Source organism: Vipera berus, assembly GCF_964194415.1.
Source record: "Vipera berus genome assembly, chromosome: Z".
Classification (NCBI taxonomy): Eukaryota; Metazoa; Chordata; class Lepidosauria; order Squamata; family Viperidae; genus Vipera; species Vipera berus.
The window spans coordinates 11,877,609-11,900,553 of NC_138205.1; the positions used below are offsets into that span (position 1 = coordinate 11,877,609).

A 22,945-nucleotide genomic window follows, 5' to 3' on the forward strand; every position below is an offset into this window, starting at 1 on the left:
TAATACCGAGATTTTTCAGCAATTAAGTATTTCCATGTATTGAGTTGTTGTGCAAAGATCCAACAATGAGCCATGCAAATGAGGAGTCTTAGAAGATGCTGTGTCCAACCTTAGTAAATGGAAGGGCCATTCATCTGTCCTTCTAAGTTATCATTTTCGTTGTGAGATTGTTGCTTGCTTGCTTGCCAGCAGCATTTTTAGAACTCATGGCCTTGTATCAGAGCTTGTTCAAACATTGATCTAGTGTAGGAGATCAAGTTAATCAGGTAATGGCAGAAATTGTCTGCCCTGTCTTCTTCGGGAAGGTCACTTCTATCGTACACAATGCCCATCCTTGTTGTAGGGTACGCACAGATTTTGTAATGTGGGGTCTCTCAGTTCCTTACGAGCAGATCCCTAATTCCTTCTCTGCCTTTCCTCAATTCTCTAGAAGCCTTCCGGTGGTACGAAAAGGAGCCTGCCCCAGCTCCCTCTACATGGCCTGGCTTGAGATGGTCTCCAAAAACTTATATCCACCAGTGGTCTTCATCCGGGGCAACCAAGAGGATGTACTCACACTCTACTGCCAATAGGGGGCAGCAGGATCACCAAGAAGCCTTGCGCAAACAGGCTATAAGGGGCTGCTGTTATGCCAGCCCAGCCACAAGGGGGGGCACTAGACTCCAAAGTCTGACAGTCACCCCCACGGAAAGCAGAAGGACATTGCCATTGAGCAGGTCAGCATCGCCGAGAAGCCTGGACCACCCATGCACAACAAAGGGATTTTGCTGAGGTTTTTTTTAAATCTCTGCTTGTTGCTGCATTTGAATGCAAAGGACTGATTCTGGATGTGCTTGTGTCTCCATGCTCTGTAAATAGTGATACTTTTTGAATATTGTTATTTAATAACCCTGGGTGTGTCTCCTACTTTGTTCTTCTTAGCCAGGGCTGTCGTACTTCCTCCTCCGCTAACGGGGGTTCCTTTTCCAGCAAAGTTCAACAAGTTGCAAACTCTGGGGTGCAACTCTCGCGTGACAAATACAAGGCAGAGTTAAAAGGGTGGGCAGCTATGGCCCCTTTACAACCTATGGACTTGGAGTCCCAGTCGGCCATGTTGGCTCAGGAATTCTGGGAGTTGAAGTCCACAGGTGATAAAGAGCCATAGTTGACCACTCCTACTTTAAGAGCAGCATATAGCTCATTTGCAGATTCCCAGACAGGTCCGAGTTTCAGATCACTTGGGAATTCATTTTGAGGGGCCTCAGAGACAGTATTAGAGCTTTGCAGCTACCTCGGCCTCCACTACACCCCTTAAAAACAACTGAAAACCTGCTAAAAAAGAACAGCCACTTTGCTTCTTAACCCTTCGCTCCCCAGTAAACTAAAAGAAACCCAAATATTTCAGCCTCCCCAGTCAGCTGAGCTCATGACGCATACAATTATGGTTGAGATGGAAGGTTCTGCCCACACAGCAAAAGGAAGAGAAGGTGGCTTTGGCAAAAAAAATAAAAAAATAATTGAAATTGGCAGACAGGAAGACCCACAAGAATAGAATAGAATAGAATAGAATAGAATAGAATAGAATAGAATAGAATAGAATAGAATAGAATAGAATAGAATAGAATAGAATAGAATAGAATAGAATAAATATTGGAGAATAGAATAGAATAGAATAGAATAGAATAGAATAGAATAGAATAGAATAGAATAGAATAGAATAGAATAGAATAGAATAGAATAGAATAGAATAGAATAGAATAAATATTGGAGAATAGAATAGAATAGAATAGAATAGAATAGAATAGAATAGAATAGAATAGAATAGAATAGAATAAGAATAGAATAGAATAGAATAGAATAGAATAGAATAGAATAGAATAGAATAGAATAGAATAGAATAGAATAGAATAAATATTGGAGAATAGAATAGAATAGAATAGAATAGAATAGAATAGAATAGAATAGAATAGAATAGAATAGAATAGAATAGAATAGAATAGAATAAATATTGGAGAATAGAATAGAATAGAATAGAATAGAATAGAATAGAATAGAATAGAATAGAATAGAATAAGAATAGAATAGAATAGAATAGAATAGAATAGAATAGAATAGAATAGAATAGAATAGAATAGAATAGAATAAGAATAGAATAGAATAGAATAGAATAGAATAGAATAGAATAGAATAGAATAGAATAGAATAGAATAGAATAAATATTGGAGAATAGAATAGAATAGAATAGAATAAGAATAGAATAGAATAGAATAGAATAGAATAGAATAGAATAGAATAGAATAGAATAGAATAGAATAGAATAAGAATAGAATAGAATAGAATAGAATAGAATAGAATAGAATAGAATAGAATAGAATAGAATAGAATAGAATAGAATAAATATTGGAGAATAGAATAGAATAGAATAGAATAGAATAGAATAGAATAGAATAGAATAAGAATAGAATAGAATAGAATAGAATAGAATAGAATAGAATAAGAATAGAATAGAATAGAATAGAATAGAATAGAATAGAATAGAATAGAATAGAATAGAATAAACAGATTGTAGAATAAGAATAGAATAGAATAGAATAGAATAGAATAGAATAGAATAGAATAGAATAGAATAGAATAGAATAGAATAGAATAGAATAGAATAGAATAGAATAGAATAGGAGCTGGAAGGGACCTTGGAGGTCTTCTAGTCCAGCCCCCCACTCAAGCAGGAGAACCTGTATCATCTCAGAGAAGTGACTGTCCAGTCTCTTCTTAAAAACCTCCAATGATGGAGTGCCCATGATTTCTGAAGGCAAGCCGTTCTACTGGTTAATTGTCCTCACTGTTAGGACCATTCTTCTTAATGTGCCCTTTGTTTTTTCTCAAAAGCCACTTTTCATCCTAACGGATCCAGCACAGACACACTGTAGAGCCCTTTCCTACAAAATCAAATCATTTATTTTAGGTGAAAAAGTACATTTTTAAAAAAGGTGTATCTAATGAGCCTTGCAGCTGCCTTTTCTTCACGGCTTCCAAACTGAAGAAGATTTTCAGGCAAAGAGAAACCCTTAGTCTCGCCACGTTACCTCCACTTCGTCTGTACGATACCTGGAAAGAATGAAAGCACACAAGCATCCATTTGAGTGGGTATCCATTCCTCTAAGGATCCAATTTACCTCTGAGTAAACACGCAGTGGCTCAGTGGGTAAGGACGCTGAGCTTGTCGATCAGAAGGTCGGCAGTTTGGCGAGTCGAATCCCGAGTGCCGCGTAACAGAGTGAGCGCCTGTTACTCATCCCAGCTTCTGCCAACCTAGCAGTTCGAAAGCACGTAAAAATGCAAGTAGAAAAATAGGGACCACTACGGTGGGAAGGTAACAGCATTCCGTGCGCCTTTGGCGTCTAGTCATAGCGGCCACATGACCACAGACGTCCTCGGACAAGCTTTGAAATGGAGATGAGCACTGACCCCTAGAGTTGGAAACGACTAGCACGCATGTGCGGGGGAACCTTTACCTTAAACACATATCAAATAGCTTTAAGAGGCCTTTAAAAGTGGAGGGGATGGGAAGGGATACAAAGCTGCAGCCATAATCAGGCTGATTTGCCCTCAAATTTGGACTCCCAACCTCTTAATTGCAAACATGCAGGGAACTGTTTGCTTAACTAGAGAGTTTACTGTCTCAAGGTACTTTTCCAGGAGGCAACTGGACTTTCTTGTTTTTCTTTTGAAGGCGTTTTACTTCTCATCCAAGAAGTTTCTTCAGCTCCGACTGGATGGTGAGGAATGGAAGGATTTATATTCCTTGCAGACAGCTGGTCATTTGCATTCTTTTAGGGAGTCACTGAGGCAGCCAAGAAGGCTCCACACACATTTGCACTACTCAGGTGACCCTGAGGATACAGGTAAACCTCCAAATGGCCTCAACAACTCTCTAAAAGTGTGCAAATGACCAGCTGTCTGCAAGGAATATAAATCCTTCCATTCCCCACCATCCAGTCGGAACGGAAGAAACGTCTAGGATAAGAAGTGAAACATCTTCAAAGAAAAACAAGAAAGTCCAGTTGCCTCCTGAAAAAGGACCTTGAGACGACCATGACCTGGATGACTGAGAATCTCCACAGCCATAGAGAGTCACTGCATTTTCTGCATCTGCACAGGTGGTCCTCGACTTACAACAGTCCATTTAGTAGCCGTTCGAAGTTACAACGGCAATTGAAAAAAGTGACTTATGACCATTTTTCACACTTAGGAACGTTGCAGCATCCCCATGGTCGTATGATTTACATTCAGATGCTTGACAACTGGTTCGTATTTATGACGGTTGCAAAGTCCCTGGGTCCCGTGATCCCCTTTTGCGACCTGACAAGCAAAGTCAATGGGGAAGACAGATTCAGTGAACCACCATGTTGCTGATTTAACAACTATGGTGATTCACTTACCAAATGTGGGAAGAAAAGTCGTAAAATGGGACAAAACTCCCTTAACCAATTTCTCGCTTAGCCACATAAATTCTGGGCTCAGTTGTGGTCCTAACTGGAGGATTCCCTGTATTTAGAGGTGCACAATTGCAGGAAGTTTTAAAAAGGTGGAGTTAAAAAGACCGAGTAAAGCCACAGCTTCAAAGATGTCTGATTTAGTAAGGATCTAAATAAATTAAATGCCTCGGTACTTCCGTGCCCCATTTCCACTAATTCCACAATTACAGTATTTTCCCTTGTACAAGTCCGGCAAGGCTGTATACTGTCACCCTGCCTGTTTAACTTATATGCAGAGCACATCATGAGAAAGGCAGGGCTAGATGAATCAAAACTTGGAATTCAAATTGCCAGGAGAAATATCAACAACCTAAGATATGCAGATGATACCACTCTAATGGCAGAAAGTGAAGAGGAACTAAAGAGCCTCTTGTTGCGAGTAAAGAAGGAGAGTGCAAAAGTTGGGTTGAAACTAAACATTAAGAAAACCAAGATCATGGCATCCGGCCCTCTCAATTCCTGACAAATAGATGGGGAAGAAATGGAGGTAGTGACAGATTTTATTTTCCTGGGCTCCAAGATCACTGCAGATGGGGACTGCAGCCAAGAAATTAAAAGACGCTCCTGGGGAGGAAAGCCATGGCAAATCTAGACAGCACACTAAAAAGCAGAGACATCACCCTGCCAACAAAAGTACATATAGTCAAGGCTATGGTCTTCCCAGTTGCAATGTATGGCTGTGAAAGTTGGACCATAAGAAAGGCTGAGTGCCAAAGAATTGAAGCCTTTGAACTATGGTGCTGGAGAAGACTCCCGCGAGTCCCCTGGATTGCAAGGCGATCAAACCGGTCAGTCTTAGAGGAGATCAACCCTGACTGCTCTTCAGAAGGCCAGATCCTGAAGCCGGAACTCAAATACTTTGGCCACCTAATGAGAAGGAAGGACTCACTGGAGAAGAGCCTAATGCTGGGAAAGATTAAGGGCAAGAGAAGAAGGGGACGACAGAGAATGAGGTGGCTGGATGGAGTCACTGAAGCAGGAGGCGTGAGCTTAAATGGACTCCAGAAGATGGTAGAGGACAGGAAGGCCTGGAGGAACGTTGTCCATGGGGTCGCGATGGGTCGGACACGACTTCACAACTAACAACAACATTGGAAATTAGGACAATCACCTTTGCGTAATCCATGAATCTTCGAGTGCTGTGACTTGACCAGACTGAAACATTTCCCAACCAGCTTGTGCGATCATGGCGCCGTTGTCAATGCAGAACCTGGGTACGAAATTGGTCATGAGGAATTGGAGAATTTTTTTTTAAAAAAGGAGAGCCTTTCTGAGCACAGGCCCTCTTCTGTTCTCTTGCAAAGCCTAAACTCAAGGAAGCTCTACAACAGCATGGTGTTAACTGCATCACTTTCCAAATTTGCTACTTGCAGCTTAGTTGAGTCTAAGAGAGACTCAGGCAAATAATTGGATTCAAGCCACTGATATTTATGGATGGACTAACATTTGATATTGCCAAAACTATTGAGGATACAACGGAAATAGGTTCAATCAATCAGAATAGAGTGGGAAGGGACCTGGGAAGTCTTCTAGTCAAACCCCTCTGCTGAAGCAGAAGACCTTATAGCAGGATTCAAGCAACAGAAGGCCCACCCTGGTTTTGTTAGGCTGCTTAGATCCTACAAGTTATAATAGAATTGGAAGAGACTTTGGAGATCTTCTAGTCCAACCACTGCTCAAGCAGCAAATCCTATACCATTTCAGACAAAGGGCTGTCCAGCCTCATCTTAAAAGCCTCCAGTGATGGAGCACCCACAAATTCTGGAAACAAGTTGTTCCACTGGTTAATTGTTCTCACTGTTAGGAAGTTTCTCCTTAGTTCTAGGTTGCTTCTCTCCTTGATCAGTTTCCATCTATTGCTTCTTGTCCTGACTTCTGGTGCTTCGGAGAATAGGTTGACCCTCCCCCCCATCTTTGTGGCAGCCCCTTAGATCAGGGGTGTCAAACTGCTGACGCGTCATGCGGAAGCCATTCCCACTCCATTGCCGGCAATGGCAAAACAGTCCCGATAACATCACCCGGCATCACGTGACGTCGCGAGTTTGACATGTCTGCCTTAGACATTGGAACACTACTATTATGTCACACCTAGTCCTTCTTTGCACTAGATTAGCCATACTGAGTTCCTGCAACTGTTCTTTGTATGTTTTAGCCTCCAGCCTCCTATTCATCTCTGTGGCTCTTTTCTGCAGTCTTTCCAGAATCTCAACATCTTTTTTATAATACAGTGGCCGAAACTGGATGCAGTATTCTAAGTGTGGTCTTACAAATGCTTTATAAAGTTGTCCGGCTGCTTTTGCTGCTAATATGCACAACTGAGTCTCTGAAGGAAATGGTGGACTTACATACCCCTAACAGATGCCAGGAAGCTAAGTCTAGGTCTAGGAGGATCTTGGGAAGAAGATGGAGGGTGGGGGGATTCTCACCTCTCATCAGTTGCAAAGAGTCGAGCCCCTCTCTCTCTGCACATGATCCCCATCATCTCTTGAAGTCGCTCGTTACCTACAAAGAAAGGAGCAGTCTCCCTTGTTGAAAGAAACACCCCATCTAGTAGATCAACGTTTCTCCATCTGGACTGCTTTAAGATATGTGGACTTCAACTCCCAGAATTCTTCAGCCAGCCTTGTTGGCTAGGGAATTCTGGGAGTTGAAGTCTACACATCTTAAAGTAGCTAAGGCGGAGAAGACTCTAATAGACCAATCTTTCTTGGGGTTCTGTCGGTTTGTCCAATGGTTATTAAATGCACCAGGTCAGAAACCAGAAGACCATGAGCCTTACGCACAAAGCCCACTCGGGGGCTTTGAGCCAGACTTTTTTCCCCTCAGGCCTAGAAAGATCAAGGCAATGGCAAACTATTTCTGAAAATGTTGCCAGGAAAACTGTATGTCAAGGTGATGGCCAAGAATTAAAACAAAAAAATAATAATAAAAACCATAGTGAATCCTGAAAAAACAGCATTAACTGGGCTCCACCCATGGACTAGAAAAAGAAGAGAGATCATAGCTGCCTTAATTAGTCTGGGACAGAGGTAGGCAACCTCGGCTCTTTTATGACTCATGGACTTCAACTCCCAGAATTCCTGAGTCAGCACAGCTGACTCAGGAATTCTGGGAGTTGAAGTCCATGAGTCATAAAAGAGCCGAGGTTGCCTACCCCTGGTCTGGGATAATCCATCTGACCCTTGAAATGGAATTGATAAAAAGGATTAGGGAATTTGGGACACTTTTTCCCAAAGATGCCACAGGCGTGTGGGCCATGATCTAAGGGCAAGAAGGGAGCAGCGTGGTGGCCTAGCGGAGAAGACACTCCCTCCCACTTGGAAGGTTAAGAGTTCAATCCTAGGTAGAGGCAGATGTTTCACTTTTAAGGCACGAAGAAAAAAATATCTGCTGTGAATTCCCCGTAGGCGCCAGGAAGGGCATCCAGACAGTAAACGCTCAGCTCTATTCAGTTACCGGTACCTCGACTCTACTCTGAATAAAGAGATTACAGGGTTGTAAAAAGGGAGTTCATCTGAGAGGAAATTTGGGAGCCAATCTCATAATGTGAAAGAGACCTAGAAAGGGAAGAATTGGAAGGGGCTTAAAGCAGGAAACCACCATTCACAAACCACGATTCAGAAACCAAGGTTCAGAAACCACGATTCTGAACAAGGCAATCTTCAAAAAGTAGAGCAAAAATCTGTTCAAGGCGTCACTGCCTGGAGACGTTCAAAGTCAGTTTCCCAGTCCTGAGAGAACATTGTGGTGGAACAAGGAAGCAGCTTCACAGCAGGCCCTGGGGAATGCTGGTGGGCCAGCAAGGGTCTCAGATGGATATTGGGGAGCGTAAGGACTAGCGAGGGTAAAAATGGTTCTGTGCAGTGCAGGTGGGCTAGGAGGAGCAGGAGTGAGTTGCTGCAGGCAGATGTGCTCTACAAAGTGTGGACCGACAGGGGTGCTATGGAGTACGAGGTCCTTGGGTCTGTAGTAGGTTTCTCGGGAGTAAAAGCAGGAGCTACTTACTGGAATGATTTGCAATCTTTCCTGCTGGCTTCCCCATTGGCTTTGTGGGAAGCCCGCAAATGGCTATCACATGAGGCAGCTCGCTGCTTCATCATAACTGCAAGTGGGCATCTGTGCGCCCAGATTGTTGTAAGGTTGCTATAAGGTGGCTATAAAAATCCCTTTTTTTCAGCATCACCATAACTTTGAATGGTTGCTGAAGAAGTAGACACAAACCAAGGACTACCTATTAGCCATTTTACAGCTTCCTATACAACAAACAAAAAAAAGAAACTTTCCTTCAACAGATACTCCATGTCTGTGGATTTCATGGACCTTCCTAGATAGTTTGCTTGGCATCAGTGCAGCTTGCCTTCTCTGACCTTTGGGATATTTTTTAACTTCTCCATCTAGCCCAGGGGTAGGCAACCGTGGCTCTTTTATGACTCATGGACTTCAACTCCCAGAATTCCTGATCCAGCATCCACCCAAATCACTTACAGCCAACGCCGCCCACAATTAAGGCCTCACTGGAGCCAGTATGTGCCATGGCCCGTTCGGTGATCTCCACCAGCATTGCAAAGAGCGTCTCCTGATGGAGAAGGAGAAATTATAGGATCAGAATTTAGAAGCTTTCTGTTCAGTTCTCAACTAGGGGTGCCCATCCTCCTCTATCTATGCATGCAATATAAATCAACCTTTACACCTGATGTCAAAGAAGTAAATATTTTCTAGGTGCTGATAACAGGAACCTACAGGCCTATTCCTCCCATTCTGGGGGCTTAATCTGTCAGCCCTACAAGGTTGACCAGACTAAGAAACCAATGCCTTGTAGATCAGTAGTATTTTTAGTGTAACAGCTAATAACCGAATGACATTTTTCTACCTTATTTTGTACGAAACGAGGAGGGGCTTGAGTGAGCTGTTTCCTCAAGTTACTTTCTTGGCCCTGGCTCAATCCCCTGTTATCCAATCATTGCCTTGGTGGGTGGTTTTTCCTTCTGTCCTCCTTCTGCCCTCTACACGGTCTTGGATTATGACAGCAACCAAGACAGTTGTCACAAAAGCTATATAGCACATCAGTGGTGGGATTCAAATATGTGATCAACCGGTTCTCTGTGTGGATGCCGCTTCTGAAAGTCCATTCTGGGCCTGGGCAACAAAAAAAATTAGCTACCGGTTCTACCGAAGTGGTGAGAACCGGCTGAATCCCACTGCTGCGGCATATGCATGCTGGTGGGGAATTCTGGGTCCCACCTTCTATTAAAAAAGTTATATTACATCTACCACATTCCCATCTATCAATAAAGTAGTATTACATCTACCACATTCCTATCTATCAAAAAAGTTATTACATCTACCGCATTTCCATCTATTAAAAAAGTTATATGATATCTATCGCATTCCCATCATCTACAGTGGGAATCCAGTAGATGTCATATCAGATGCATCAAAATTACATGATTTAATGAGAAGTTCTGGGAGCTGTAGTCCACCCATCATCAAGGCGCCAAAGTTGAGAAACACTATACTAGGCAAAGGTACAAAATTGTGCTGATTTTGCACAAGTCCACAAGTCTTAAAGTTGCCAAGGTTGGAGACCCCTGCTCTACAGTACATGCTCTTCGATCCAGACCTAATTAGTTCCTTACCTGTAGAGAGAAGCAGAGGTCCTCTGGAGTGCATTCTTCTGCAGACAGCATTCTGTGGGCCACGTCCTACAAGAGAACAGCGTGAATCCTTGTTATTGATTGTTATCTATTACAGACAGTCCTCATTTAGCAACCACGACTGGGACCAGCAAGTTGGCCATTAAGTGAACACTAAATGAAACTGCAACTGTGCTTATAATCTTGTTTCGGCTTTCTTTTGCCTTGTGGACCTGCGAAGATCATAAAAGTGAGGATTGGTCATAAAGTGGCTTTTTCATCACTGTCATGTGGAGGGTCACTTAACAAGGCAGTCACTAAACAAGGACTACCTGTACTGATGACATGAACATGCTACCATTTGGGGTTTTTTTCCCCTAGTAATATTAATATTTGCTGACAAAATAGTAATATAATAATATTCGGTAACGTTTAGTAGTATTTTGCTAACAAAATAAGGGAGTATCCCTCTTTTCAGAATAAGGATTGTATATCAGAGAAATCATTTTTGGAACCAAAAGTGAGGAAATAACAATAGCAATATCACTTTGAGTAGATTTATATACCGCTTCATTGTGCTTTACAACCCTCTCTAAGCAGTTTACAGAGTCAGCATATTGCCCCCAACAATTTGGGTTCTCATTTTACCAACTTTGGAAGGATGGAAAGGCAGAATAGAACAGAACAGGACAGGACAGGACAGGACAGGATAGAATAGAATAAATAGGATAGGATAGGATAGGATAGGATAGAATAAATAGAATAAAAAATATTGGATAGGATAGAATAGGATAGAATAGGATAGAATAGGATAGGATAGGATAGAATAAACAGAATAAACAGAATAGGATAGGATAGGATAGGATAGGATAGGATAGGATAGGATAGGATAGGATCGGATCGGATAGAATAGAATAGAATAGAATAGAATAGAATAGAATAGAATAGAATAGAATAGAATAGAATAGAATAGAACAGAATAATCTTTATTGTCACTGTGTATCTCACAACGAAATTAAGCGCTGTCCAAAGTGCACACTACACAAAAGTAAAAACCACAAATAAGAACATACCTTATATACAAACATCCTTTCCCTTCTATTCACCATTGCACTGCCCCCAATATTGCACTTCAATGTTGCACTATAGAGTAGTATTTAATACGGTTACAGCTCTGGGATAAAAATCTTTGAGCCAGTCAGGATCGAACTCCTGACAGTGGGAACGCAAATTTAGACTGCTATACTACATTCTAACCACTGGGCCACCACAGCTCTTATAATAATTCTGGGGTGTTGAAAATGGTACAGAATGAAGCTGCTTGTCTTTAAGGGCCAGAATGGCTCATTATACAGGAGGGTGGGACATATTAGTTAAAAGATTATTATTTTAGAAGCAGTCATGTTTATTTTGTTTAAAGACTGACAGGGCTGCCTACCTCAGACGGTGATCTTAGGCAGCTCACCGTAACTGAGGAAAACAATGGAAGGAAAATAGAACCAAGTATTTTTGCAAGCTGGGCAAGCCAGGTGAGCAACCTGAAGGCAGGTTGAATCTGGCTAAAGGTGCTCTACTGCTCTATCCTGTTCCTGCTATTGACAACCACATACCCCTTTGAGACTCACAAGTCAGAGGTAAGAGCATAGCAGCATCCCAAAAACACCACAATGGGCAAAGATATAAATAGCCATAACAGGCAGCCATGAAGAAAGGACAAGCATTTCAAGCTCCTTTCATTTGAGCTCAGCTCCTAGCAAATGTATCATTTCCTGGTGGTGTTGCATCCAAGGGTTAACCTGCTGAGCAATTTGGAGACCCACTGGATTGGCTGGGAGTTGACTTGGTTGCGTTCTTAAAGACAGCATTTAAAAAGAGAAAAGTTCCCCACTAAATTTCCAACTGCTGCTTTGTGGGATTAGAATCCTACCTCTATGTGGGACAGAATCCCAGAGAACGACACGTCCATGCCTTTCACTGTATAGGGAAGCTCGACCAACCTTTGACCCCTGTAGAAGAAAGGGGGAAGCGTTGAATGTCCTTCTCCTGTATTGAGCTGTAATCTAAGATATGGTGTCTCTAGAGTCGTGCTGGCGAACCTATGGCACGGGTGCCACAGGTGGCATGCATAGCCCTCTCTGTGGGCACGTGCACCGTCACCCCACTCCCAGGCCTTCAGCTGGGTTTTATAAAACCTTTTCGCTTTAGGCCTCCACCTCCGTGTGCAAAAAAAAAAAGGTTCAATCAATCAATCAATTTCAACTTTTCGCAGGGGAAAAAAAATCCTGCAAAGTTGGAATTGATTGATTGAACTTTTTAGTCAGTGGCGTAGCGTGGGGGGTGCAGGGGGGGCCGGCCGCACCGGGCGCAACATCTGGGGGGGCGCGCTCGACGGCGCCGGGATCCGGCAGGGCGGAGGCACCGGAGCCCCAGCCGGGAAGGGCCTGACGCCCCACGGCGCGCCACACACACACACACAAACACACAACCACACAGCGTGACTCCTCCTTCGGGCCGCTCCGCCTTCGCTCCGGCGCTGGACGGAAGCCTTCTCTCCCTCCTCCCCCCCCCGCAAAGGAGAAGGCGGCTCCTGAGCGTGCACAGAGCGCGGCCCTCCTGCAAGCCCGGGGCTCCGCTGCGGAGGCTCTCCCAAGGCGCTCCCGGGGTTGCCAAAGGCGGGGGGGGGGCGCGGCGGGGCTTGAAAGAGGGTGGATTTCCCGCGGGGGGAGGATCGCTGCAGCGTCTCTCCGGGGGTCCCTGCTCTGGAACGAAAGCTGCGTCGGCAGGTTGCCGATCCAACCGTGCATGCAGACTTTGGGGGCGAGAGGACGTGGTCGGGTGCGTGTGCGTGTGTGTGTGTGTTTGTGGGCGCGCCCGTGCTGTCTCTGTTCTGCAAAAGGCGCTTTTTTAAAAATAAAAAATAAAAAAATAAATAAATCCTGTCCTGCTGGAATGCAGAAAAGCAGCCCTCGCCCCCCCCCATTAAAAGCTTGAACTCTTCTTCTGCCTTCAATCTCAGTTTCTGGAGCGCGAACAGGATTAAAAGACAAGGATGCGTTCGATTGGCTCAAGAGTGTGTGAATTTGACCGGACCCGGTGCGGGGAAAACGAGCGCTCAGATGCCGCCTTCCCCAAATTGGCCATAAACTGGGATTCGTTTCATGTCATTCAACCGGGGCTTCGTGAACGTCACAGAAACACACATTAACTGTGTCAAAACATTTCTCTCTCCAAACTCCCAAGCTACAGACTTTCCCTTTTATTTAAAGGGGGTTTGTTGTTTTTTTTTTAAAAAACTGTTTTATTTAATAAACAGCGGTTTATTTAAAGACCACATTCACACAGCACCCTAATGGCAAACCAAACGTATCACTGGGGTGACATGACAGCAAAGAATGGTGTGTGTGTGTGTGTGTGTGTGTGTGAACTTATACATCCAAAGCACCAGAAGGCAGGACAAGAAACAATAGATGGAAACTAATCAAGGAGAGAAACATCCTGGAATTAAGGAGAAACTTCCTGACAGTGAGGACAATTAATTAACCAGTGGAACAGCTTGCCACCAGAAATCGTGGCTGCTCCATCACTGGAAGTTTTTAAGAGGAGACTACTCAAATTGTATAGGGTCTCCTGCTTGAGCAGGGGGTTGGACTAGAAGACCTCCAAGGTCCCTTCCAACTCTCTTATTGTTATGGATGTGGATAAAGGTACAAAGAGAAGGATTGATAGTACCTCACTCGGAAACTCAGTTAAAGTTCCCAACTTTAAGTATGAATTCCTGGGGTTCAGCCTAAGCAGGCAAAGCTGCAGGGTGGGTTGGTTGGCTTTTCTGGCTTTGGAATAACCTTGGGAAGCTGAGGCATTGTAAGTTGGAAGTCATTGTTTGTCGCCTAACATGTTGGGTCAACCCCACGCCACATGCTAAGCCATAAACCGTGGTTGGTATCCAGGGTTTAGGACAAGATGGAGAAAACTAGCCAATTGTGGGATCATAAATCTTGATGAAGCCCATCATCGCTCCATGTGATGTATGCACTCAATCTACAAACGTAGTCCAAGCCTATTCACATCTGTTGTAAGGTCATTCTCTCGTGGGGTTTATCCTGACGTCCACTAAGAGTGGAACAAACATGCCCCATTAACCATTTTCAACGCCATGTCCTCTCTTTGTCTCATCCTAAATCACAGCTGAGGCACCTTAAAGTTGCCTTGTTTCAGTTTTAAACTAGCATTTTCCCTCTTCTCCAGAGACCCTTTTTTGCCTTGAACCTAACTCAGGGGTAGGCAACCTTGGCTCTTTTATGACTCATGGACTTCAACTCCCAGAATTCCTGAGCTAGTGGAAGAGACTCGAGTGCTAAAATCCACAGGTTAGGGGGCGCAAATTACTTGCCTTGCCCCGGGTGCTGACAACCCACGCTACGCCACTGTTTTTAGTCCCACCCAGTCTGCCGTTACCACCACAGCCATGCCCACCCAATGGGCCACGCCCACCCAATGGGCCACGCCCACCCAATGGGCCACGCCCACCCGGCACCCGACGATACATAAGTGGGTTTTGGGTTGCAGTTTGGGCACTCGGTCTCTAAAAGGTTTGCCATCACTGCTCTAGAGCTTTGTTTCTCAACCTTAGCAACTTCAAGCCGTGTGGACTTCAACTCCCAGAATTCCCCAGGCACCATGAACTCCACAGAGCTTAACGTTGCTAAGGAGGAGAAACCCAGCTCTGCGGAACCCAAATAACCCTCACCTTGCAAAAAAACCCCAAGAAACAGAGCAATGTAGCCGGCTTCTATTTCTCAAAAGATGAGAGAAGGACCATTACCTTCTCTTTAAATGCCATCGCCCTGCAGGTTTATCTTTACAGCATGTAGCAGAAAAGGAACTGCAACCAATATCTTTTGCTTGACTTAGTTTAATATGTGAGGATCTTATTTGGATCATCATTTGTTGAAAATGCAGACTTCAGAAGAGGCCAGTTAGGGTAATTTTCTTACTAAATAGAATCACAAAATCGCACCTCGCTTACTTTGGCCATGTCAAGTGGGGGAGTTCACTGGAGAAAGCAATCATGTTGGGGAGAGTTAGCAGTAAAAGGAAACCAGGCTGTCAAAGAACACAATGGCTGGACACTATAAAAGCTGACACCAGGCAGAGCATAGAACAACTCAAAGGAATAGTGCAAGACTGGAAGATGTGGAGAGATCTGGCCCATGGCATTGCCAAGTCAGACACGATTAAATGGATAATGTCAACATAATCTACTAAATACACCCATGGAAAAGAGATGGATCCTGCTAACGTTTTCCTATGGCCTTCTGAGATCCTTTCTGAAGATTTTGTCTATTTGTCAAAATTATTTAATTTTGGTCCAAACTAAGGATATGGAACCCACGTCTAGTATCTATAAAATACATTTAACAGAACAAAGAAAATGATTGCGTGAGAGTTTTCCCCTTGTTATGACTTACTTCTTGGCCATCTGTTCGATGTTGTAGCCTGGACTGGGATCATTTGAGATCTAAGTCAAGAAGTGAATGAAAGAATCAGATTTCGACAATAATAATAACTGGCTTGGCAATCATCAATGACCTGACTTAACAATCATCAATAGGACAGACACAAGGTCCATGGACAGTGGACACTGCAGTACCTGGAGACAGCAGAAGACAAAAAAAAATGGATAAAATAAGAAAAAGATATAGACCTGCAAATAGAAGTAGAATGACTCTAGCAAAAGAAAGCAAAGACTTTCAAAGACTATCTGTAATACTGTTTTGGCTGACATTTCCTTCTTGTACATGCAATTTACTCTCCTGTACATATTCAGAGGCTAAACTGCAAAGTATTAGGATAACCCAACTTGGCAGACTTTGGATGTTAAGAGTCCAACTCCTCTGATCTACAAGTCAGCACATCTTGATTGGAGATGATGCTTCTTGGATGAGAACCAAAACATCTTCCTCAAGGAAAAGCACCTTTTATACACCCACGACCTGGATGACTGAGAATCTCCATAGACATGTACCAGGTTATGCTCCTCCTCCAGTTTCATCTGTGTCTTCATGAAATAATCAGGGAGAAAATAGACCCCATAGTTCAGGGGTCTTCAAACCTGATCCTTTTATGACTTGTTGACTTCAACTCCCAGAATTCATCGGCCCGGCATGCTGGCTGAGGAATTCTGGGAGTTGAAGTCCACAAGTCATAAAAGGGCCAGGTCTGAAGACCCCTGCCATAGTTATTTTCTCAGCCTCAAAGGATCTCTGGTACACCACACAGCCCTACTGAACCTCTTCCAAATGTGTACATTCAGAAAAAAGTCCCATAATACATACCATCTAACGAAGCCAACTTGCATTCTCATCTTTGCTGAGCCGTATTTACCTTCAACACTCGAGCAAAACGATCCAGGCAGTTTCCCACAGCAATGTCTATAGTTTCCCCAAATATACGATAGCGATGCTCAGAGTATGCAATGACCTGGATGGGAGGAAGAGGCAGACACAGTTATAACCCCCTTCACTTACACTTGATGTTCCTGAGATCCAGATGGGCCAACCAAAGTTTTTCCCCCCACCTTCTTAGTTGGAAATCATTAGGTTCAAAACAATAGCATGGCAAGATAAATTAAAGCAAAACAGCAATGTGTTTGGTGAGGCCTATCTCTGGGGAATACACAAAATGAACTGTGCACTACAACACGTAAATCAACAAGTGGAGTCCTAAGCCACGCTGTCCCAGGGCCTGCTGGAAAAGCCAAGTCTTTAAAGCTTTCTGAAACGGCGTCATGTGGACTTCAAGGAGAATGGAGTTCCAGAGGACACAGGTGACTACAAAGAAAGTCCAACTTGGAGTTCCTGCTCTACTGAGGAGCACTGGAAAATGATGGTTTGGACCAGATGTTATTGGCTGGACAGATGCTATCAGAGCAAACCTGTCTCCTGCAGTTTCAAGGTTACTACTGTCTTCTTTCTCCAGTGAGTCTTCTCACTGGAGAAGAGCCTAATGCTGGGAAAGATTGAGGGCAAGAGAAGAAGGGGACGACAGAGAATGAGGTGGCTGGATGGAGTTACTGAAGCAGTAGGCGTGAGCTTAAATGGACTCCAGAAGATGGTAGAGGACAGGAAGGCCTGGAGGAACATTGTCCATAGGGTCGCGATGGGTCGGACACGACTTCGCAACTAACAACAACAACAACAACACTGTCTTCTTTTCACATCAAGCTTTTTGACAGTGCTGGACTTTGTATCAAGGCTGCAACTGTGGAGGCGGTCAACAGTATTAAGTGTCGGGGTGTGCAGATGACTAAAAATCTGACTTGGTTTCTTCATACATCATCTTTAGGGAAGCGTGCAAACCTGCGTCTGCATTTCCTGCGTGTGATGAGGAGAACACATCTTTCTCTTTCTGTCCTGGCCACTTTTTACAGATTGCACGATTGAGAGCATTTTAACGAACTGCAACACTGTCTGGTTTGGTGGCAGCAGTGCCTCAGATAGAAGGACAGGTGAGATGATTATAGGAAGCTTGCTCCCGTTTTATCAGGATGCTGCTTATAAGCACTTATTCGTGCTTAGAGTCGAAGCATTGTTAGAGACCCCACATACCCCCTTCAAGGTCTGTTTTTGTTGCTCCCCTCTGGGAGGACGTTTTGACGTATTTCCAGCAGGACTACCAAATTCTGTAACAGCTTTTGTTCCCTATGCCATCTGTCTTGTAAATTCGCAGGATTCTATCCTATCCTATCCTATCCTATCCTATCCTAATTAATTCCAGTCCTCTCCACTCTCTATTCTTGCCTCGCTCATGGTATTCTCAGCTGGTGTCTTCCAGCCTTGTACCAGTATAGTACCCGTGGGAAAAGAGGATGTGAAAGTAGCAGATGTATAGAGGTTTCAGATGTAAACGGGTGCATTTGGAAACTGCTGGTCAGCACAAAGGAACAGGGAAATGCTTTTGCAAAATAAAGGTTATGAGTGGGTGGTCAGTGGAAGAAAACTATAAAAATGTTGGCTTACGCCATTGGCCTATAGCTGTCCTTCGGAATCTGCTATTGCCATATGGTCCTCATTGCAATGGTTTTGTTAATTGTAAGTGATGCTATGTTATTATGCTATGTTCCAAATTATTAGAAAAACAAACCTCTGAATCTTAAAGTAAGAATTATTGTTTTGTGTTGCTGTCTCTTGTCTTTTCCATTGGGTGTTTCCACGACAGAATTAAGAAACTTAACAACACTGCCTGCTCAGAAGTGCTTATGTGCACTAAACCAGGGGAAGGCAACTGTGGCCAGCATAAAAGAGCCAAGGTTGGCTACCCCTGCACTAAACTATAACATAGATTGCTTTGTTTCTCATATGTCTTGTAAACCTGGCCACTGCGAACCAACTGTAGATTATTTAGCACAGAATGTGAATTGAGTTTCAAGCTGAGACAATGCTTTTCACTAAGCCATGATATGGTTTCCTGGTTTTTATTTTGGTGGGGCATGAACTCAACTGCTGCTCTGTAAATCATGATTTTGGGTTTCAAGTGATATGTATGAACTTGGGATACTATGGTTTATATCAAACCATGGTTTAGCACAACATGCAAATCCAGAAATCCCTTCTCTTCCTCAGTACCTGAGTGTTCCCACCACTGACGTACAACACTGTTGGGTTCTTTGCACCGGTCACAAGCCGCCCCATCTCAATGTGTCCAACACAATGATTTACTCCCAGAAGTGGCTTCCCCCACAACTGGGCCACAGTTCTGGCAACAACAGCGACAGTCACCAGTGGAGCCCCCATCCCTGGACCTGAAAGATGGAAAAATATGCATTAAGTCCAATATAGCATTGATGCACAGCTCTCAGATTTTATTTTGCATTGATTTATTTGTTTTGGTAGGCCTTATAGACCATTCACCGATTTTACTCTACCAATCTGTGGCATATAAAACAAGCTTAAATTAGGAAGATTGTCTAGGAGTAGAGAAGTTGTGGTTCTTCAGATGCTGGTTCTTCAGTTCTCTGCAAGTCCAGCCAACATGGCCAACAAGAAGGGTACAAGAAGATGAAGTACAGCTATAGGTTCTTCAAGGATCCTTAATCAGAATACCTTAAAAGTCCAACCTTGGCGACTTTCAAGACTTGTGGATTTCAACTCCCAGAATTCCCCAGCCATCCAGTGGTGGGGATTGAACTGGTTCACACCGGTTCGATGGAATTGGTAGCTAAATTTTGCCGAGTTCGGAGAACCGGTTGAATGCACACTGCTTCCGGAAGTCCATTCTAGGCCTTGGAGGTCTGGACAAGGCCTCCCCAGCCTAGAACGGCCCACCGGAAGTGCGTGGATGCCACTTCCATAAGTCCATTCTAGGCCTCAGAGGCCCAGGCCTGCATTCAATAAGAGAACCAGTTGTTCTGGTATTTGAATCCCACTACTGCAGCCAGCCATGGTGGCTGGGGAATTCTGGGAGTTGATGTCCACAAGTTTTAAAAGTTGCCAAGGTTGGATATCCTCATGCTTTAAAGAATCCACGTGTCTCTTAAGAAAAGAGATTCACCTTTGGTGAAAGCCACTGCATCAATGTCCTGAGGTTTCAATGCAGCCTCTTCTAGGGCTTCACGCAACACAGTAAGAACGCAAGAACGGTGGTGGCGTGCTGTGTCCCCTGGAAGGAAACCTACAAAGTGGGACCAAAATGGGAAAAGGTCAAGGTTGAAAGGAGATGGACCCACATTCTGTGCTATCTAAGCCCGAGCTAATGTTGTTGGATCAATTTGTAATTATGTTTTCTTTCTCAACACTTGCAACTTTAGTTAATTTCTTTAGAATACAGCCTCGGTGTTTCTCATCACTGTCCCTGAAAAAAAACCCTACTTTTTGCACATCAGAAGAAATGGTTTTGGTTTAAAGGAAAAACATGGTTTCTTAAACTTCAAAAAGAAAAAAAAGTGGCCAGCCATGCTAAATTGCTAGTATCACCTTTAATACTAATACTGCTAATACTAAAGCTTATAATTTTCTATAACATAAGCTATTGTAATTGTGTTTTGTTTTGTAACTTGGACAGATGCTTGTAATGAGTGCAGATAGTCCTTGACTTACGACCACAATGGAGCCAGTTAAGTGTATTACACCCATTTTACAAAGTTTTTTTTTTTGCCAAAGTTGTTAAGTGAATCACTGTGGTGGTTAAATAAATAGTGTAGTTATTAAGCAACTCTGGCTTCTCTTCTTTGACTTCGCTCATTGGAAGGTGACTGGAAAGTTACAAATAGTGATTACATGACCCCAGGACAGTGCAACTGTCATACGTACATGCCAGTTGCCAAATGCCCAAAGTTTGACCATGTGGATGCTGCAACAGTCCTAAGCGTGAGAAACCATCATAAGTCACTTTTTTTCAATGCTGTTGTAACTTCAGTCACCAAATGAATGATTCTAGATTGATAACTGTCAATAATACTAATTCTACTTTATTGCAGAATGGAGGGGCCATCACAGAAAAGGCCCTGTTCCCTTATTTTGGACAATCAAACTGTTTTCTCTTTTTTGGGGGGGAGGACATGAGGACAGATCTACGTAAATACACTTAAGACTGAGTGAATTAATTTTTTTCTTTTAATTAATCTGGCTCCACTTCTTTAAATCCAGGAAAAATGCTGAATTCTTTCAGCAAGCGGTCCATCTTCTCTCATAGCCCTTTTAGGCTGGAGATCTCCAATGACTTCAGCTCCCACGATCCCTTCCTTGGCACCACATTGACTAGGAATTCTGGGAGTTGACGTGCAACTAGAAAGCACCAGGCTGGATAAGACCATTCATAGGAAATAACACAAGGTAAGATAACCTTTATTGTCTCTTTTTTTTTACTGTGGGCACCCTGGCACACATTAAAAATGAAATTGTTACCTGCTCTCAAAAGTGTACACACACATAACACACATATAAATATATGTATATACCTGCACCCTTACATAATACGTATAAATATTAACCACTGTCCATCAAGATACCTACCCTGTCCTGGAGGGGTTACATATGTTCGTCGAGGATTGCTCAGCACTTCCCCATCCCTGACAATCCCAATTCCGATCTTGTTGGCGCTGCCCTCAAAGCCGATCACTACGGGCATCTCTTCCTGGAATACCCGAAAGAAAGTGAAATTTGATTTCTTGCAACAGAAGCCACGGACACCCGGGAATCTGCAGCGATCCGAAGATCCTGCGGATCGCCAAGCACGATTTCCTTGTTATAGCCGGGCAGCAATTTAGCTAACAAGGAACAGGAAATTTGGGGGAAAATGAATCTTTTACGTCTTACCTCCGGGTTTTTTTTCCCCTCTTGCTGCCAGGTCCGCCTTCCCCACGTTGCTTTATTTCGAAAAGCTCAGCGCAGCAGCAGTACACAAGAGAAAACCACGCGTGCAACAAAAGTATCCTGGAAGGAAAAACCCAGCAGCAAAGAAAGGGTTAAATCGTATCGAGTCCTCCCCGCCCTTTCCCTTTTCTTAAAGCTCTAGAGATAGACAAAAGACCCTCGTGTACCGTACAGCATACACCAGCGGCTTTCAATTGACAGCCACCACGTGAGGATTAGAGAGTGTGAGGGGTCTTGGGTGCTTTCTGAGCTTGGTTAATTTCCAGAAGACGTTTCATTACAGAATGGAATTTTTTTTTTATTGGCCAAGTGTGATTGGGCACACGAGGAATTTGCCTCCGGTGTATATATAAGCTCTCAGTGTACATACAAGCAATATGTGATAAATCACGATCATAGTCATGGTAAAAAAATACATTCATCATAAATCATAAGGTACAACACTTTGTGATAGTCATAAGATACTAAATAAGCAATCAACATAATTCATACTAAGATACTAAATAAAGGTAAAGGTAAAGGTTCCCCCGCACATGCGTGCTAGTCGTTTCCGACTCTAGGGGCCGGTGCTCATCTCCGTTTCAAAGCCGAAGAGCCAACACTTGTCCGAGGACGTCTCCGTGGTCATGTGGCCGGCATGACTAGACGCCAAAGGCGCACGGAACGCTGTTACCTTCCCACCGGAGTGGTCCCTATTTTTCTACTTGCATTTTTACGTGCTTTCAAACTGCTAGGTTGGCAGAAGCTGGGACGAGTAACAGGCGCTCACTCTGCTTATAAATCATAACACACAAGCAACAAAGCTCTAGTCATGATTTGATTAGGAGATAGGCAATAGGAAAGATGAGAAGAAGAATAGTAATATAGCCTTACTAGGCAGTTTGACAGTATTGTAGGAATGTAGTTGTTTAGCAGAGTGATGGCATGGGGATAAAAAAACCGTCCAAACTAGGAAACATCATGAGTGCTAGTAAGTAGTGGGGTTTCCTCTCAATTTATATTCTAGTGGCTGGTGTAGAATATACATTGACAGCAAATGCCACTCCTTTCTAGAACTGATAATATGATCTAGTTGGGTAATGAAATGTCTTTCAAGAGAACAACCAAGCTCAGAAAACACCAAGGACTCCTCATTTCAGAATCAGAATCAAGCTGGAAGGGACCTTGGAGGTCTTCTAGTCCAGCCTCCTGCTCAAGCAGGAGAACCTATACCAGGGGTAGGCAACCTTGGCTCTTTTATGACTCGTGGACTTCAACTCCCAGAATTCCTGAGCCAGCTGGGAGTCGAAGTCCATGAGTCATAAAAGAGCCAAGGTTGCCTACCCCTGACCTATACCATCTCAGACAAGTGATTCTCTAGCCCAGGGGTAGGCAACCTCAGCTCTTTTATGACTCGTGGACTTCAACTCCCAGAATTCCTGAGCCAGCC

The 22,945-nt window shown here is 43.5% G+C and overlaps 2 protein-coding genes across 2 annotated transcripts in view; one reads left to right on the forward strand and one right to left on the reverse strand.

Annotated features, from left to right (window-relative positions):
- LOC308676899 (solute carrier family 12 member 3-like) overlaps positions 1-690 on the forward strand; it is a gene marked incomplete at its 5' end in the record, with an annotated part of 43,195 nt that extends 42,505 nt beyond the window's left edge. Inside the window, one exon of the mRNA XM_081342960.1 lies at positions 431-690. Coding sequence (XP_081199086.1) covers positions 431-572 — 142 coding nt within the window. The 3' untranslated portion in view covers positions 573-690. The remainder of the gene's footprint in view (positions 1-430) is intronic.
- Positions 691-2,911: 2,221 nt separating this feature from the next.
- LOC308677980 (tRNA N6-adenosine threonylcarbamoyltransferase) lies at positions 2,912-21,595 on the reverse strand. The gene is made up of 12 exons (XM_081344735.1): positions 21,460-21,595; positions 21,157-21,277; positions 19,697-19,816; positions 18,772-18,947; positions 16,532-16,627; positions 15,616-15,665; positions 12,075-12,153; positions 10,151-10,216; positions 9,000-9,090; positions 6,941-7,016; positions 5,626-5,724; positions 2,912-3,084 (listed from the first exon to the last, which is right to left on the reverse strand). Exons 2-12 carry the CDS (start codon positions 21,269-21,271, stop codon positions 3,045-3,047), a joined length of 1,008 nt encoding a protein of 335 aa, XP_081200861.1. The 5' UTR covers positions 21,272-21,277; positions 21,460-21,595; the 3' UTR covers positions 2,912-3,044.
- Positions 21,596-22,945: the final 1,350 nt, after the last annotated feature.

Excerpts from the sequence above, each read along its gene's own strand:
- LOC308677980 (XM_081344735.1), bottom strand. The coding sequence starts at position 21,271 with ATGCCCGTAGTGATCGGCTTTGAGGGCAGCGCCAACAAGATCGGAATT. Across the intron at positions 16,628-18,771 it reads TCAGTGGTGGGAACACTCAG|GTCATTGCATACTCTGAGCA; the intron begins GTACTGAGGAAG and ends CCTCCCATCCAG. Across the intron at positions 12,154-15,615 it reads ATCGAACAGATGGCCAAGAA|GGGTCAAAGGTTGGTCGAGC; the intron begins GTAAGTCATAAC and ends TTTCTTCTACAG.